The sequence below is a fragment of the Nuphar pumila genome, chromosome 13, assembly GCF_984573655.1.
Source record: "Nuphar pumila chromosome 13, dmNupPumi1.hap1.1, whole genome shotgun sequence".
Classification (NCBI taxonomy): Eukaryota; Viridiplantae; Streptophyta; class Magnoliopsida; order Nymphaeales; family Nymphaeaceae; genus Nuphar; species Nuphar pumila.
Window position 1 is genome coordinate 48,718,818 of NC_143261.1, and position 16,674 is coordinate 48,735,491.

Here is a 16,674-nt window from a genome sequence, read left to right on the forward strand (position 1 = left end):
ACCCCGCTGACCACATCGGTAACCGCCGTTTGTTTTGGTCATAACATTCAATTTTCTTAGTTGAAGTTCGTCGTATTACCATTTTTCTCACGGCGAGCACTGGAAACGATGTTTTCAACCGTCCATCCTCCAAATCAATGGTCCGATAAAAAGCCACCAGGCTCACCACGGCGCCAGGGTGCTGAACCGTTATTAACGTAAATGACGTCGCGTAATCTCGTAATTAATCCCCGATTTTCTTACGGCGGGAAGACGGAGAACGTTTTTCTTTCAAAATGATCGGACGGCCGAGTCGCTCCCCTCAACGTCTTTACCGCCACGTGGCGGTTGCGATTTTTAAAACCCTCCACCATAACGCCGCTCCCAATTTAATAATTTCCGGTCACCCAACTTCAACTCTCTCTCTCTCCGCCATTTTGTTCAATTCTAACTCGTGAATTTCATCACCAATTCTTCCTTTCTCCCCCTCTTTTTGGAACCTTAAAACCCTAATTGTGAAGGAAGAATTCCGGCGGCACGGATAGCGGATTCCGACTCCGGAACTCTTTGTCCTGAGTAGTCTTCTCGCCGGAGATGGCGACGGCCGCCTTCAAATCCACGACGAAGCGTTCGCCCATCGGCGTGGCGGAGAATCCGCCGGCCTCCTCGCTGAGGGCCGAAGAAGACTCCCGATCGTCCAATCGGAGTGCGATCCACCGGCGAACGCGGAGCCTGAGCCGCGGCCCCTCCCGTTTCTCAGTGTTCCGCGAGCCGGAGTCCGGAGTGACGGGCGATAGCTCTGGGAGGTTTGTCAATACCGAGCGTGGGTCGGCGTTTCCGGAGGTCAGTCTTGAGGATCTCGTTAATGAGTTCCTTGCTGAGGTAGCTGTGGAAGAAGAGGCCAGGGGGAGCGCGGCGAGGAGGAGCTCGTGTGTAGGGGTGCTGGAGTCGGAGACGTCGAAGAGAAGAGGAAGATCAGTGTCTAGGCACGGTAGGCCGGCAGCGGCGGCTGCAGAAGCAAGGGTTGCAAAAGGTTGTACGGAGAACGGGAGGAGGCGGCGTTCGGTTTCTGTTGCGAGGTATCAGTTCAGCGATTCTGAGGTACTCTTTGCATGATATATGAGTTCTTTGAATTCTTGCATTTTATCTGATGTTGATGATCATTGTGATGCTGATGGTCAATTGAGTCATCGACAAAAGAATGCCTATCTTTATGCTCATTGTAAGAAGTTCAAATATTCATGTGGTACTTCATCAACTGCAACGCAGTTTTATTTCGTAGATTTTTAGTCAACACTTTCTCACATTCCGTGAGGTTTCTTAGTTACTTTGCTAATCTGTTAGAATGTACGCATGAATTTTCATGTAGTTCTTGGTATACGGCGGTACAATGCAACTTTTTTTCCTTTTAATGTTTAGGTAGACTTATGTGTTTAAAGTTTGGATTGCTTGGGATCTCAAAGATAGACCGTTTTCTCAGAAGACTCCTACCTGGAATGGACATGTCAGCACCTTATGAAGAATCCAACAGAGAGAGAGGGTGAACATGCCAACTGCAGGGGGAGTCCAATTGGAGCTGAAACAAATGTTTCCCAGTTGGATAAGGTTGCTGATGAGATCTCTCCAGATAAGTTAAATGTCAAGAAGCTGGGAAATGCAAAAATTCCAACACGCAAAGTGGTTTCTGACGAGGACTGTGTTAGACTTAGGGAAAATCGTGAGATGAGTAGGACTCTCCCAAAACCTTGTATTCTGTAAATTTATAAATATTCAGTGGAACCTCTCCTCTCAGGTGTGTGAAAAAAGTGATAGAGAGAGAAATCCTTTTAGATCCTCTCTATATCGAACCATGTTAAATCCCGTGCAATTGTGAGTGTTTGTGTGTTGAGCCTTACTTTCACATGGTATCAGAGTTGCATTGATCATGCGTGTGGCCTGTGAGGATCTGGCTTCTTAAACGTTTCCTTCTGCAAGTGTGCCATCCTCTCTTTGTGTTTCAATGTTCATAATGGCTGAAAACAACAGCTCTACATCAAGTTCAAACAATCATTTTCCTTTTATTCTTGCTCCAACTAGTTTACAACATTTTTGTTTGTAAAATTGTCTACATTCAATTTTTTACTGTGAGAATCTCAATTTATCTCAATATTGAAAAGCTATAATTTAATGGGCTTTGTGGATGGGCCAAAACCCCATCCGAATATGTTTATTATAGAGCCTAACAAAGAGACTAGGAAAAACCCTGAATTTGAGGAGTGAGAAAGGATGGATCAACTGTTATTAAGCTGGATCTTGTCTTCTCTAATTGACACAGTACATTGTCAAGTCGTGGGCCTGACTACATCCTATAGTGTGTGGAATACACTGAGAAAAACATATGTTGCTCACTCTAAAGCCTGAATTCAACATAAATCCCAGCTACAGAATTTGAAAAAGAGGAATAACAATAGTACTGCCTATTTTTCACAAGGCCAGAAGTATGGCCCATCAATTGGCTATGGCAGGAAATCCAATTTCAAATGAAGGTATTACTATGCATATTTTAGTCGGTTTACCCATGAGTGAATATGGCTCCCTAAGGACTGTGCTAAACACCATGATTTATTGAGGATATTGCTAGTACATGAAGCTCAATTAAATGAGCTTGAAGATCTAGAACCTTCGATGGCCAATCTGGTTTTTCGGCCAAACAATCCAACCTAGTCTCAAGGAACTTGTGGGAACCAAAACCGGTTCAACTCTTCCAGGGGACGAGGCATGCTTGTAGTAATCAAGGCCACATTGCTTCTCAATGTCGTATAACATGTCAAGCCTGTAGAAAGCAGGGCCATGGAGCTTTGCAGTGCAAAGTATTTAAGCTTCAGAGAGAATACTCCAAAGGCCTACAATGCAACAATAAAGAATCACTTTGATGATGGAGCATGCTTTTCGGACTCTGGAGCTACACATCACGTTACTGCAAATCTGAACAATCTCTCACTGCAATAAGAATATCAGGGACATGATCATATTAAAATCGGTAATGGTTCTCACTTGAACATTCAACATGTTGGTAATTCAATATTTGTTTTCTCTACGCTTGTCCTAAAGGGTATTCTTCATGTGCCTGAGACTACTCGTAATTTATTATTTGTTTAAAAGCTTAGTAAAGACAATTATGTGTTTCTTGAATTTCATCATGACTGGTGTTATGTAAAGGATTGCAAAACTCGAAAAACAATTCTACAGGGAACCAATCATCAAGGGCTCTACAAATTGGACATCTCCAAAATCGACCAGCCATTGCAGAATCCTCCTATGTCAGCTCTTGTTGGAGAATGTGCCTTTGTGGAGCAACAACACAAAAGATTGGGATACCCTTTTATTCGTATTGTTAATCAGTTTTTGCACAAACATAGTTTACCTTATTTGCATAAAAATTCTAGTTTCGTTTATAAAGCATGTCAAATGGGTAAAAGCCACACTTTACCGTTTGACTCCTCTATGCATAAGGTTAAAAGATCTCTTGAGTTGATTTATTTTGATGTTTGAGGATGTGCTTTTGTTCCTAGCAGTAGAGGCCATTTATATCATGTGAGCTTTGTTGATGCTTTTTCTAGATTTACTTGGATATTTCTTATTCAGAAAAAATCTTAAGTTTTTCCTATGTTTCAAAGTTTTCAAAAAGTGATTGAAAATAAGTTGGGATGTCCGATTAAAGCCCTGCAAACTGATTGAGGAGGATAATACCATGGTTGCCAGTTGAGGAAGCGGGAGCGGGAAGCGAGGCACTTTCAAAATTTTAGGAAGCGGGGAAGCGTGGGACCACTTAGGACCGATTCGGGAAGTGTCTCGGAAGCGACCTAGGAAGCGTCTCGGAAGCGTCTCGGAAGCGAGGGGAAGCGAAAAAAATAAAAATAAAAAATAAAAAATACAAAAAATTGAAAAAAGCAGGGGAAGCGAGGGGGAAGCGTGGGGGGAAGCGAGGGGAAGCGTGGGGGAAGCGAGGGGGAAGCGTGATGGGAAGCGCTCTTCCCATTAAAGGGAAGCGTGATGGGAAGCGCGCTTCCCATTAAAGGGAAGCGCGTCCCCCATTAAAGGGAAACGCGTCCCCCATTAAAGGGAAGCACGCTTCCCAAAAAAGGGGGACGCTTCCCCCCACGCTTCGGGGAAGCGCGCTTCCCCTTTTAGGTAGGCGCTTCCGGTAACCCTGGATAATATTGTTAAATTATGTAAATAATCATGTAATGTAATATATATTATATATATATAAGGTAATACATATACATATATTAATCTATGTCACACGGACTCTGCTAAGGAGGTGCCGCACCCGAGTCGACACGCCCCGACACGGGTGCGGCTTCGGACTTGGCCCGGACTCGGACAACGCCGAGTCGGACTCGGTCAACGAGTCCAGGTCGAGTCCGTCCACATTTTGGACTCAGTCAACTTTGACCGAGTCCAAAAATGTCCCTAAAAACCAATTTTTTATATTTTTTATTTAAAAATATATATATAAAAAAATATTTGAGGCATATATTGTGACACTTGGTTCACCACATAAATAATATCAGACCTTGTGAATGTAATACTCCTGGACTTGGTAGGATCATCATATAAATTTCCTTCATCGCGACTAAGTTTCTGATTTAATGGACTGGAAGATAAGAGAGCCTTACAAGTCTTTCATGCCGGCTTTGTTCAGTAGATCAATAGTATATTTATGTTGCTTTAACACCAATTTATCCTTTCCTCTATCAACTTTAACTCCCAAGAAATATTTCAGCTTACTCAGATCCTTCATCTTAAACCTACGACTCAAGATTTCTTTGATTTCCGCTATATGCTTCTCAAAATTTCCTGTAAGTATTATATCATCTACATAGATGAGTAAAACAATTAGCTAGCCTTTACCTTTGTATATAAAAAGAGAGTGATCTAGTTGTGATCTGACAAATCTATGCCTTTGAATCTCAAGGGAGAAGCTCTCAAACCAGGATTTGGATGCTTGCTTAAGACCATATATAACCCTATTTAATTTGCATATATATGGATAGAAATCTTTTTCACTATATCCCTGAGGTTGCTCCATATAGACTTCCTCCTTCAAGTCTCCATGTAAAAATGCATTCTTCATGGTTTTATCATAGTCTAACCTGTATTCCTGTGTGAAGTCTTCTGCCACCAACCTGGCTTTGTACCTTTATATACTTCCATCAGGTTTATATTTAATCTTATAAGCCCACTTCGATCCCACAACATTTTTATCAACAAGTCTTGGAACGATGTCTCATGTTTGACACTCATATAGCGCCCTTATCTCCTCATTCATAACTTTTATCCACCTGTTCGATTTTTATGCAGTATGATATGTTTTGGGCTCTTCGTGCTTCAAGACAGCAGTAAAGAGTAATTGATGATTCCTATGTGAAGTCTTCTGCCACCAACCTGGCTTTGTACCTTTATATACTTCCATCAGGTTTATATTTAATCTTATAAGCCCACTTCGATCCCACAACATTTTTATCAACAAGTCTTGGAACGATGTCCCATGTTTGACACTCATATAGCGCCCTTATCTCCTCATTCATAACTTTTATCCACCTGTTCGATTTTGATGCAGTATGATATGTTCGGGGCTCTTCGTGCTTCAAGACAACAATAAAGAGTAATTGATGATCTATACTGAAATTTTTGTAATTGACCCATCTCTCTACCGAATGGGTGCAACGAAAAGAAACCTTATGTAAGGTCATAAGGTCAAATGCTTTATTACAATGTGCAAGAAGACTATGCCAAAGATTAGAATCACCTCACATTGACTCGTTGACAAAACATGAAGACAAAATATTGGATTGCTGCAAGCTTCTATTGAATCTAGCCACATGATCTTCCTTGAAGATATACATATTTTCTCGCCTTTGTCTTTTAGCGTACATCCTCTTCATGTGAAGATCTTTCACGTAAACGGAAGGAGTAAAAACAACACATGAATTGATATTATCAACTAACTTAGAGACAAACACTAGGTTCGTTTGAATATTTGGGACAAGAAAAACATTTGACAATTGGAGACTAGTGGGAGACATGGGAATAGAAACTTTTTCTAGTGTGAATGATGGAGTGGCGAGTTCCATCTTCAATAATGACTTTATCATTTTCAACATAAGAAATCAAGTTTCAAAATTTACCTGCATCCCCAGTAATATGATTGGCGGCTCTTGAATTGACATACCAAACACCCTGTTCATTTTGCTTCAAATTGAGCCCTGCAAGTGCTGCCAATAAAAGTTGTTTATCCACCAGTGTCTGGGACTCTCAACTTGCTTATGCTCCTCCCACTTTATCTGTTGGTTTTCCTTGATTTTTAGCTTCTGAATTGTATTTGGGATCGCCTTTATACCTGTTAAGATTAATGGTCCTATTGAGGTTTTAAGCTTAAGTTTTCTTAAAAGGTAGGTTATTGGATATTTCATAAATAAGGAGGGACTTGTAAGTAATTTTTTGTATTGGCTTCTCTCTATTTAACTTAGAAGAGATTAGCCCTAATTGAATTAACGTGTTCTCTCCTCTCACAGTTGATCTCTCTCTCTCTATCAGCCTCGGTTCTGGTGCACCTTATTAAGGTTTTCACATGGTATCAGAGCGGTGGATCTCGGGAGCGTGAGCACGTGATTGATCGACATCAAAAAGGTTGAAAAAAAATAAACAATGTCGATCTACATAAAAAAAGGCCCGAAAAAAATTAAACCGTAAACAGGTGTGCGTATCTTTGCTTGTCTTCTAATTGCAATAGATCTGATCACCGATCTGATGTCTGACTAATGTCATGACACAAATATGTAATCAGATCTGAAGGTCACGGTGATACATATGTTAACTGGATCGGGTTGCTGTAGAGTTGGGTGTTGCGAGCAAATAAATTTTTTTTTATGTAAATCCTGTTTTGTGGGAGAATTTTTTTTATGTCGTGGGATTATTGTTGTGGGATTACTGTGGGAGTACAACTGCTCATAATGGATGCCGAGTTTGATTATGTTCTAGTTTTTCAGATCTACGTTTCTGATTTTTATTATTGGTTCTGATGTGGGTTGAATAACCCAATGAGATCGTGAAAAATGCTGTCTCTGCTGGCGTGAATTCGATTCTGATGTGGTGAAATAGCCTTGTGTGGTTGTGAAAGTGGCTGTTGCGTGATCATAAAACACGCTGTTCCTGTATCAGTTGAAAGTGTGTCGTGAAAGTGGCTGTTGCGTGATCATAAAACACGTGGTTCTTGTATCAGCTGAAAGTGTGTGGTTGATGAACATGTTGTTCCTGTATCAGCTGAAACTGTTAATTCAACACTGAAGTCGTGAAATAGTCGTGTGTGGTTGATAAACATCCCAGATTCAGAATCTGAGAGATTAATACAATGAATCTCTTTTGGTTAATTGCAGTTGTATCACCGTGTGAGTACTCTTCATTATGGGTGAAGTTTCGAAATTTGCTTCCAAAATTGAAACTAGTGGGGAATATAAGGCATTTGCAAACCCCTTCTCGTATGGTTCTTTTATGGGATTGAATGAAACAAACTATGCCAGGTGGTCCAAACCTTTTATGATGTCGATATCTGGACATCGTAGAAAACACATTTTGTTGAACCTAATGAAAAGGTGGGAAAATATATTACTTGGGACGAAGATAATGACATAGTTATGTCATGGATCATGAACAGTGTCGAACCTCATATTGTAGATGGATTAATTTACTATAATACAACCAAACAGATGTGGGACAATCTTCGAGATACGTACTCTCAAGAGACTAATGTGAGTCGTATCCTGCAAGTCGAACAGGAGATATACAATTTGCAGCAAGGAGATCAGACCTTGGCTCAGTATTATGCCTCAGTAAGAACATCATTTGAAAGACTAAATGCCCACATGCCTCTTTGTTGTTCGCATCAAAATGATCATCAAGAACAGACTATGGTTGCTCGGTTTCTCATAGGTTTATCTTCAGAATTCTCTGTTGCAAAAGTCCAAATGTTAATTGGATCTGATGTACCTACTCTTGCTGATCCATACAATCGTCTGAGTAGACTTGTGATTTCTCTTCCACAATCTCAACCTATGTCCCAGTCATCTGCTCTAGCTGTCCCATCTGGTTATGGACGTGGAAATTTTCAGAATATTAGAGGACGAGGACGAGGACGAGGACGAGGACGTGGAAGAGGTATGGGAGGCAGAGGCAAACTTCAATGTACTTTCTGTGGAAAATCTGAACATTTAGAAGATCGTTGCTGGGATAAGCATGGACGACAAACCTCTTTTGCATCAAAGTCTGATGTTCCAAAAGCTAATGTTACTACACTAGAGATAGCAAATGCAAATGATAACACTTCTGCAAATGACAATATCATCCTTAGTCGAGCAGAATATGATGAGCTGATAGCTTGTCGTCCTTCAAGCTCCTCTTCTCCTGTAGCTGGTGTGACCTACTCAACAGGAGATCATCTTCATCTGAATGATAGTCAGTGGATTATTGACTCTGGTGCATCCAAACATCTGTGTGGGAATTCGCTTTTCTTTTCAGATCCAAAGGATATTACTGTTCATCGAGGAGTCTCATTAGCAGATGGGAGTTTCTCACCTGTTGTTGGTCAGGGAAATATTTTTATATCATCTTCCTTACAGTTGAAAAATGTTCTTCATGCTCCCTCAAAGTTTACTCTCTGTTAGTTGTCTTACCAAAGAACTAAACTGTAGAGTGATATTTGACCCGATCGATTGTCATTTTCAGGATTTGCTGACGGGGAAGAAGATTGGTGGAGGCTATAAAGAAAATGGAGTCTACTACCTACATCATCCAGTGGGCAATGTTTATGCTGCAGTAGAACACTCATCCAGCCCTGTTCAGTGGCATCGCCGTTTTGGTCATCCTTTATTGTCAAAGCTTCGTTATGTCTTTCCTCAAATTCCTTCTATTACATCATTTCAATGTGAAGCATGTCAGTTGGGCAAGCATCATCGTAGTTCGTTCCTTTCTAGTCAGAGTCACTCTAGTCATAAGGTTTTGAAACTTCTTCATGCAGATGTATGGGGTCCTAGTAATATTCCTACCAGAACTCAGTGTCGTTATTATCTTGTTATTGTTGATGATTTCTCGAAGTTGTCATGGGTGTTTTTAATAAAAGAAAGATCTAAAGTTTCAAGTATTATCAAATCCTTAATTCTTGAAATAAAAGCTCAGTTTGAATCTGCTGTCAAAATTGTTCACACTGATAATGCTCTTGAGTTCAAAACAAAAGCCTTATTGCAATTTTATCAAGATCATGACATTCTACCCCAAACTACTTGTGCCTATTCATCTCAACAAAATGGTGTGGCTGAGCGAAAACACAAGCACCTTCTTGATGTCGCACGTACCCTTATGATTCAATCCAATGTTCCTGCGTTATATTGGGGTGATGCGGTTATCACTGCTTGTTATCTAATCAACCGCATGCCTTCATCTTCCGTAGGAGATCAAATTCCGCTACATATCCTAAATCCTAATGCCCCACTCTTCTCTTTCTCTCCTAAAATATTTGGGTGTGTTTGTTTTGTGCACAAACTTGGACCTGACCGTGATAAATTATTTGCTCAAGCTACAAAATGCATGTTTATAGGTTATCCAAAAAATCAAAAGGGGTATAAATGCTATGATCCAATTTCTCGGTGAGAGTATGTCAGTGCGGATGTATCTTTCTTGGAATCCATTCCATATTACTCTAGTACCGACACTCAGATGCAAGTTAATCCAGTTTATTCTTTTTCACTTCTTGTACCTCCTTTTCCTTTGGAATCTGAGCCCGCATTATCGAACCAAACTTTATCTTCCTCACGGTTTCATAATCCTCCATTGGTATATGCGTAGAGCTCCACCTCCTCCAGTGCCTTCATCTTCTTCTTCTCTTGAGGTAAGTACTACTGATAACAGAGACCTTCATGATGATGATAACATGCCAATTGCTCTACGGAAGGGGACACGACAATGTACCTTATATCCCATATTTCATTTTGTGTCCGATGCTAGAATTGGAAATCAGATGAAAGCATTTATTTCAGCCTTATCAGCTGAAACTATTCCTCTGAACTATCAACAGACAGAGCTCGATAACAGGTGGAAGCAGGCTATGCAAGAAGAAATGGATGCCTTATTGTCTCAACATACATGGGATCTAGTTGATTCCCCAGTGGATGCTGACATTGTTGGATGCAAATAGGTATATATAATAAAGTACAAATCAGATGGTTCTATTGAAAGGTACAAGGCCAGATCAGTAGCAAAAGGGTATGCTCAGACTTATGGTATTGATTTCTTTGAAACTTTTTTCTCCTGTTGCACGGATGGATACCATTTGTCTTGTTCTCTCCGTTGCCATTCACCATGGATGGAGTTTGTGTCAATTAGACGTGAAAAATGCATTTCTATATGGGGATCTATCTGAGACAGTATACATGCAGCAACCTCCTGTATTCGAGGTTGAGGGGGAGTGTCAGAAGGTGTGTAGATTGAGAAAGGCGATATATGGTTTGAAACAAAGTCCGCGTGCATGGTTTCAAAAGTTGTTTGAAGTGATGTCAAGTTTTGACTTCAATAGGTCGGCGGCAGACCATACTCTATTTTTTAAGAAAACTAAATCAGGTATTGTTGTTATGGTGGTATATGTGGATGACATCATTCTTACAGGAGATGATATGAAAGATATTGAAGCTACAAATGCTCATCTTCAGAAACATTTTGTTATAAAAGACCTTGGTTCACTTAGATATTTTCTGGGTATAGAAGTTGACAGGAGCCGTGAAGGGATGGTTTTGTTTCAACGGAAGTATGTTCTTGACTTATTAAAAGAGACTGGAATGTTAGGAGTTAAACCAACAAATATTCCCATGGACCATAAAGTTCAGTTGTTTGAAGAAGGGTCAAAACTTGTTGATAGCAAAAGCTATCGCTCACTGGTAGGGAAGCTATTATATGTAACTGTGACCAGACCTAATATCGCTTTAGCAGTAAGCAAGGTTAACCAATTTATGGATAAACCTACTGAGGTACACTGGAATGCAACAATAATGATTCTCAGGTCCTTGAAATCTTCTCTTGGAAAAGGTTATTATTCAAGAAAGGTGGAACCCTGAAAATAGTGGTTTACTCTGATGCTGACTATACAGGATCTGTAGTTGATAGAAAATCTACCACAGGATTCTGTGTGTTTATGAGAGATAACCTAATTTCATGGAGATGTAAGAAGCAAAATGTGGTTGCTAGGTCGAGTACAGAATTTGAATATAGGGCTATGGCCCAAACAACTGTTGAATTAATATGGGTTCGAACAATACTAAATGATCTTCAGGTGAAGGTTTCATCTCCTATGACAATGATGTGTGATAACAAGGCGACCACATATATAGCGAACAATCCAGTCTTCCATGAGAGGACAAAACATATTGAGGTTGATTGCCACTATGTAAGAGATATGGTTCAAGCTTGTCATATTGCTACCAAATATCTAAAGTCGGAGGACCAAGTTGCAGATATGTTTACAAAGCCTCTTGCTAGACCAAATTTCGCAAAATGTTGTGACAAGCTGAGCATGATTGATATCTATGCTCCAGCTTGAGGGGGAGTGTTAAGATTAATGGTCCTATTGAGGTTTTAAGCTTAAGTTTTCTTAAAAGATAGGTTATTGGATATTTCATAAATAAGGAGGGACTTGTAAGTAATTTTTTTATATTGGCTTCTCTCTATTTAACTTAGAAGAGATTAGCCCTAATTAAATTAACATGTTCTCTCCTCTCACAGTCGATCTCTCTCTCTCTCTCTATCTGCCTCAGTTCTGGCGCACCTTATTAAGGTTTTCACAATACCGTTAATCTTTCTTTACATGGCTGGCTTTTCGTAAACATAACATGTGAGAATTCTTCTTCCTTGATTTGTCAGAGGTGGAACATCTGGAAGTGGAAGTAGACCTCGACCTCCCTGGTTCTCAAATTGACCACGTCCTCTACCACCTCTCATTCCTTCTCAACCTCTTCCATACTGGGAATCAGTTATCAATACATTATGGCCATCAACACTGGAGGAGTTGTTTCCTAAACCTTCTGACATGTTCATTTCAAACATGAGCATTTTTGACCTCCGAGTCTCAAAGTCTGTCTGCTCAGGTAGGCACGATAATATGGTGTAGACAAAGGATAAAGAAAGTGAGACCAATTTGAAGTAACAGAGGATGAAGCTAAGTAAAGAAAATAACATTGAAAGCCCATACGATTTTTCTCAACAGTTTTTTTTTTTGCTAAACTTCAGGTATATCAAATATCAAAATATATATAACTATTTTTTTATCTGAAATCAGGTCAATGAAGACAAAATTTTTCCTGTGAATATAAACGTCACGTGTCTTGGATGGAACCCTGATAAGAAAATACTTTATTTTTAGATATGAAAAACAAGATATCTTCAAATCTGAAAATCAATATAATATTCTAGATCTGAAAATCGGATCAATGGGTTCAGGATGAGAAAGACATTTTCAGATCTGGAAACCAAAATAGGATTTTACACATCTGAAAAAAAAAGATTTAGAAACTATAGTTTTCTTTCCGAGAACAAAACTTCCAGATATGAAACGAGGTTCAATGTAACCCCCCAAACATCCAGGACTTGTAACTTTTAGAATAATTTAGAAAGCTTTTGAAATTATCAGAGTTTAAATAGCAATTCAGCGGAAAATAGTATTTTTAAGACAAGTCAATGGATCTTGAGCACATTACAACATAAACTTTCCTTTGTCGAATTTCGCACAACCATTGAAATCAAATGGTTGCAAAATGCAGTTTCAATAATTGAGAATTTTCATATCAAATTTGCAACTCATTATATTTATTGAAACCAAAAAGAAGTTCAGTATAACAATTTTAGTAACTCAAGGTTTAATTAAAAGAGAATTTTTGAAAGACACTTTATAACAAATTTACCAACATGTCCTCAGTAGCGAAACGTCAGGGAAAGAGCTTCATCTTGATCTCATCACATCATCGTGCCATCACAAGGTGTATCACTTGTACACCACCTGCTCATAAATGAGTTAGTTTCACAAAAAACTGGTAGGTACGCAAGAGAGTCGATATAAAACTGAAAAAAACAATTAAAACAAGTTATGAGTTATATTTAGCAGGTGCAATAGACTATGCAAATGAGTAAACATTTATAACATGAACATTTGAATATGTAAACAAATAAAGGTTTACAAAATTTTACGGCAAGTAACTACCTAACTTATAAGGTGCAAGCAATTGCACAACAAACAGTTTATAAGTTGCACACGGTAACCAATCATACAACAATAGTTATACTAATCACAAGCTGTAAGCAACTAATAAGATAAGCAACTCCATTAGCCCTAGTTATAAACAATTCATGGATTACGAGCTGGAAGCAGTCACATTAATCTTAAGATGCAACTAGTTTATAGATTACGAGCTGTAAGCAATCACATTGACAAACCAGGATAGTTCGACCAAGTAGTAAAGCATGTCACATGTGTCATATTGCAACTAGCATAATGCTATTATCATAAGCATTTAATTAGCATGAACATCCAATTATTACTAACAAGGAACTAGTGTAACGCTACAACAATCGTGCATAATTCAACGAGTAGAATATTGAACTAAACAAGCAAGTCATGTCACAACGTGCATATCTCAATAATGTGAATAGTTTATCTTATGTTTCGATATTAGCTGACCAGGCGGGTACGCGCAATGCACGAAACATAGAAACAACCGAGACCAGTCTGGGCGTTTATTATGCTACGCATTTTAGATAACCCGGATGACTGACTGAGTCCGCTCCTAAGGGGATGACCAGTGACCAAGAGAGTAAATCCCCAAAGGCATAGGTGGTCCGTGGATGCATCCAACTATAAGCTACCATTTGTAACCCATTTTTTTTAACTCCGATGACTGGGGAATCCGAGTCTTTTGCCCATAACTGCCATTAAAGGATTTGTCCATCGGAGTTTTGTACAATTCGTCCTCTCTCTTGACGAACCGTGTCAAACGAGCACGACAGAGGGTTTCTTAATCGTCGCCCCGTTCTACATGCTCCGGTCTTTTGACCCACTCGAGCATCTTGCCTGTGAAGGCGAAACCATCACCATTATGTGAGTTATATGCGCCATTGCACGTTTAAGGTAAACATGAACCTCTCATCCTACTCATCGTAATACGCAACGTACCTGTTCAAAAGTACAACCATGATGAGAGGAATGGATTTCTTATATGAAATCCCCAACACATTTGCTTCGTAAAAATACACAGTGTAACCACGTGAGTTCATATTTGTCATGCTCTGGTCCTTTAGACCCTCACGAGCCTTTTGCCTGTTAGGCGATCATCAACATTACATGATTACAATAAGGTGCCAAAACACGTTTCGAGGTTACCACAAACCTCTCATCTGATCATCGTAACACCAATGTGATGTACCTGTCCAAAGGTACGGCCTTACTTATCAAAAGGTACGACTACGATAAAAAGGGAAACGATTTCTCAAAAGAAGCCCCAACATTTATCTTTTATAAAAGCGATACAATAATTACTCAGTTTGATAAGATCAAGTCTTTTAATTTATATTAATAACAATGGCATATTGCACGATACGAGATTGCCTTGAATCTCTCTTTTGGAGTAATAATACAGCATTGCATGCAGAGGATCGCTACGGATCTTGCTTCCGTTCTCTAAAGATATGGCAAATTGGGAGACTTGCTTGATATATTGCAACTCCCCAAAACCTTCGAGCTTGCTTTGCAAGACTGCGCCCTCGATAGGTTGTAGCCATTTTCAGAGTTTCTGAATCATTTCAAAATATCAAATTATAGTTGTAAAACATTCTTTTTGAAAGTGTTGACTTGGAAAACTTAATTGCACTTTCGCAACCTGCATGACTTTCAATCTTTGCTTTTGCAAAATGGTGCATTTGAAAACTGGATTCGCATAAGGAATCCTTTTAAAAAGAACTGTTGCGCACAAGCGCCACTCACATCCTTCGCAAATTAGCGAAAATAAGATATATAAAAGACTGCATTTACTTGTATACCACAACTGCGAGCATGTGCCCATTATAGCATGACAACAAAGTGCTAAGCAATACTCGATGAGCAAAATTGCACATTGAGCGATAAAAATGCATAAGCAAAATGAATGAGATACGAAACCGTACCTCGGCCAAAAGACGGACAAGCAAGTAAATGTGTATGCAATGCACGAGGTACGAAACCGTACCTCAGCCAAATATCTGAGCAAGCAAGTAAATGTGTAAATAATGCACGAGGTACGAAACTGTACCTCGACCAATAAACATGCAGGCAAATAAGTACAGGAAAAATAAAGTAAATTTAAGCATATTTAGCATGGCCATTTTAATAATTTTAATTTAATCTGGTTCATCTACTGTCCTTTTTGCGCAACTTTCCCCTACCTTGAGGGTTTTAGGGTTGCACGCGTCGTTTAACGTAGTAATGTACGCCTCAGGATGCAGGACGCGAGCGTGCTTCGTCGTGCAATCTGTGAAGAACAAATGAATAACAACTTCAATAAGAAATAGAAGGGGCTGGGTGGACTCGGCTGTGATCCTGATCCAACTCGACATCAAACAAGGGATGTCGGTCTGCTAGAGCATCTGGCGGTGACAGAAGGTGGTAGGGGCCCGACCCTCCGCCAATCTTCTGACATCGCAGACAGAGGCAAATGCTAGGTTGCTGCCACCTGCCAGAAGGCAGAAAACGACAGAGCTTAGCTCCTACCTATTAGTTGGAAATCATAGGAGGCAGCAGGGGCTCAACCCCTGTTGACCGGCCAGTTAGGCAAGGAAACGGCGGAGGCTTAGCCCCTGTCGTGTCTATCCAAAAAGGAGGCAGGGCTTAGCCCCTGTCGACACACTGAAAGAACTCAGTCGACAGGGGCTCAACCCCTACCGATTTGCCAGAGAGCGAGTGGCGGGGGAAAAGCCCTCTGCCGGAAGGGGGTGCATGGCAGGGGCGGAGGCCCCTTCTCGTCAGAAACATCAAACGGCAGGGGTCAAGGCCCTTGCCTGATAAAAACCCCAAATGGTAGGAGTCGAGGCCCCTGCCTGACGAGAGCAACAGACAACAGGGGTTGAAGCCCCTGCCTACCAAACAAGTCGAAGGGAGGGGTCGGGCGAGGACGATGAAAGCAGGGATCTGGGGAGGTGAGCGAGCACATAGAGAGGGAGACAGGGAGTTACCTGAATGACTACGACGTCGGGGCTCCGGCGATGCTGCGAGGACCGGTGGCAGGGGGAACGCCGGACGGGAGGGCATGCTTACCTGCAGGATCGTCAGCGACGGTGGCTATCGGGGAAGGCTCACGCACAAGGGCTCGTTGGAGATGCAACAACGAGGAAGCGAAGGAGGAGGAGAGGGGCTGCGAGGTTAGGGCCTCCTCTCCCCTTGCGTGTTTTTAAAACATAGGGGGGGGGGACATTTTGGGAAACCCTCAAAGGGTTTCCTCTTTTTTTCGTAAAGGGGGAGTGCGGCGCATGGGAGGAGAAGAGGGTTTAAAAGAGCCCTTGTCCCTCCGTGCTTTAACCCTAATGGGTTCGGGTCGGGTCTGGATCCGACCCCGGTCCGACTTTTCTTTTTTGTTTTTGTTTTACAGGATT

The 16,674-nt window shown here is 40.6% G+C and overlaps 1 protein-coding gene across 1 annotated transcript in view; it reads left to right on the forward strand.

The window, feature by feature from the left end:
- Window positions 1-445: 445 nt before the first annotated feature.
- Window positions 446-16,674, forward strand: part of LOC149818301 (uncharacterized) — a 45,612-nt gene continuing 29,383 nt past the window's right edge. Inside the window, exon 1 of the mRNA XM_089984868.1 lies at window positions 446-1,080. Coding sequence (XP_089840994.1) covers window positions 574-1,080 — 507 coding nt within the window. The 5' untranslated portion in view covers window positions 446-573. The remainder of the gene's footprint in view (window positions 1,081-16,674) is intronic.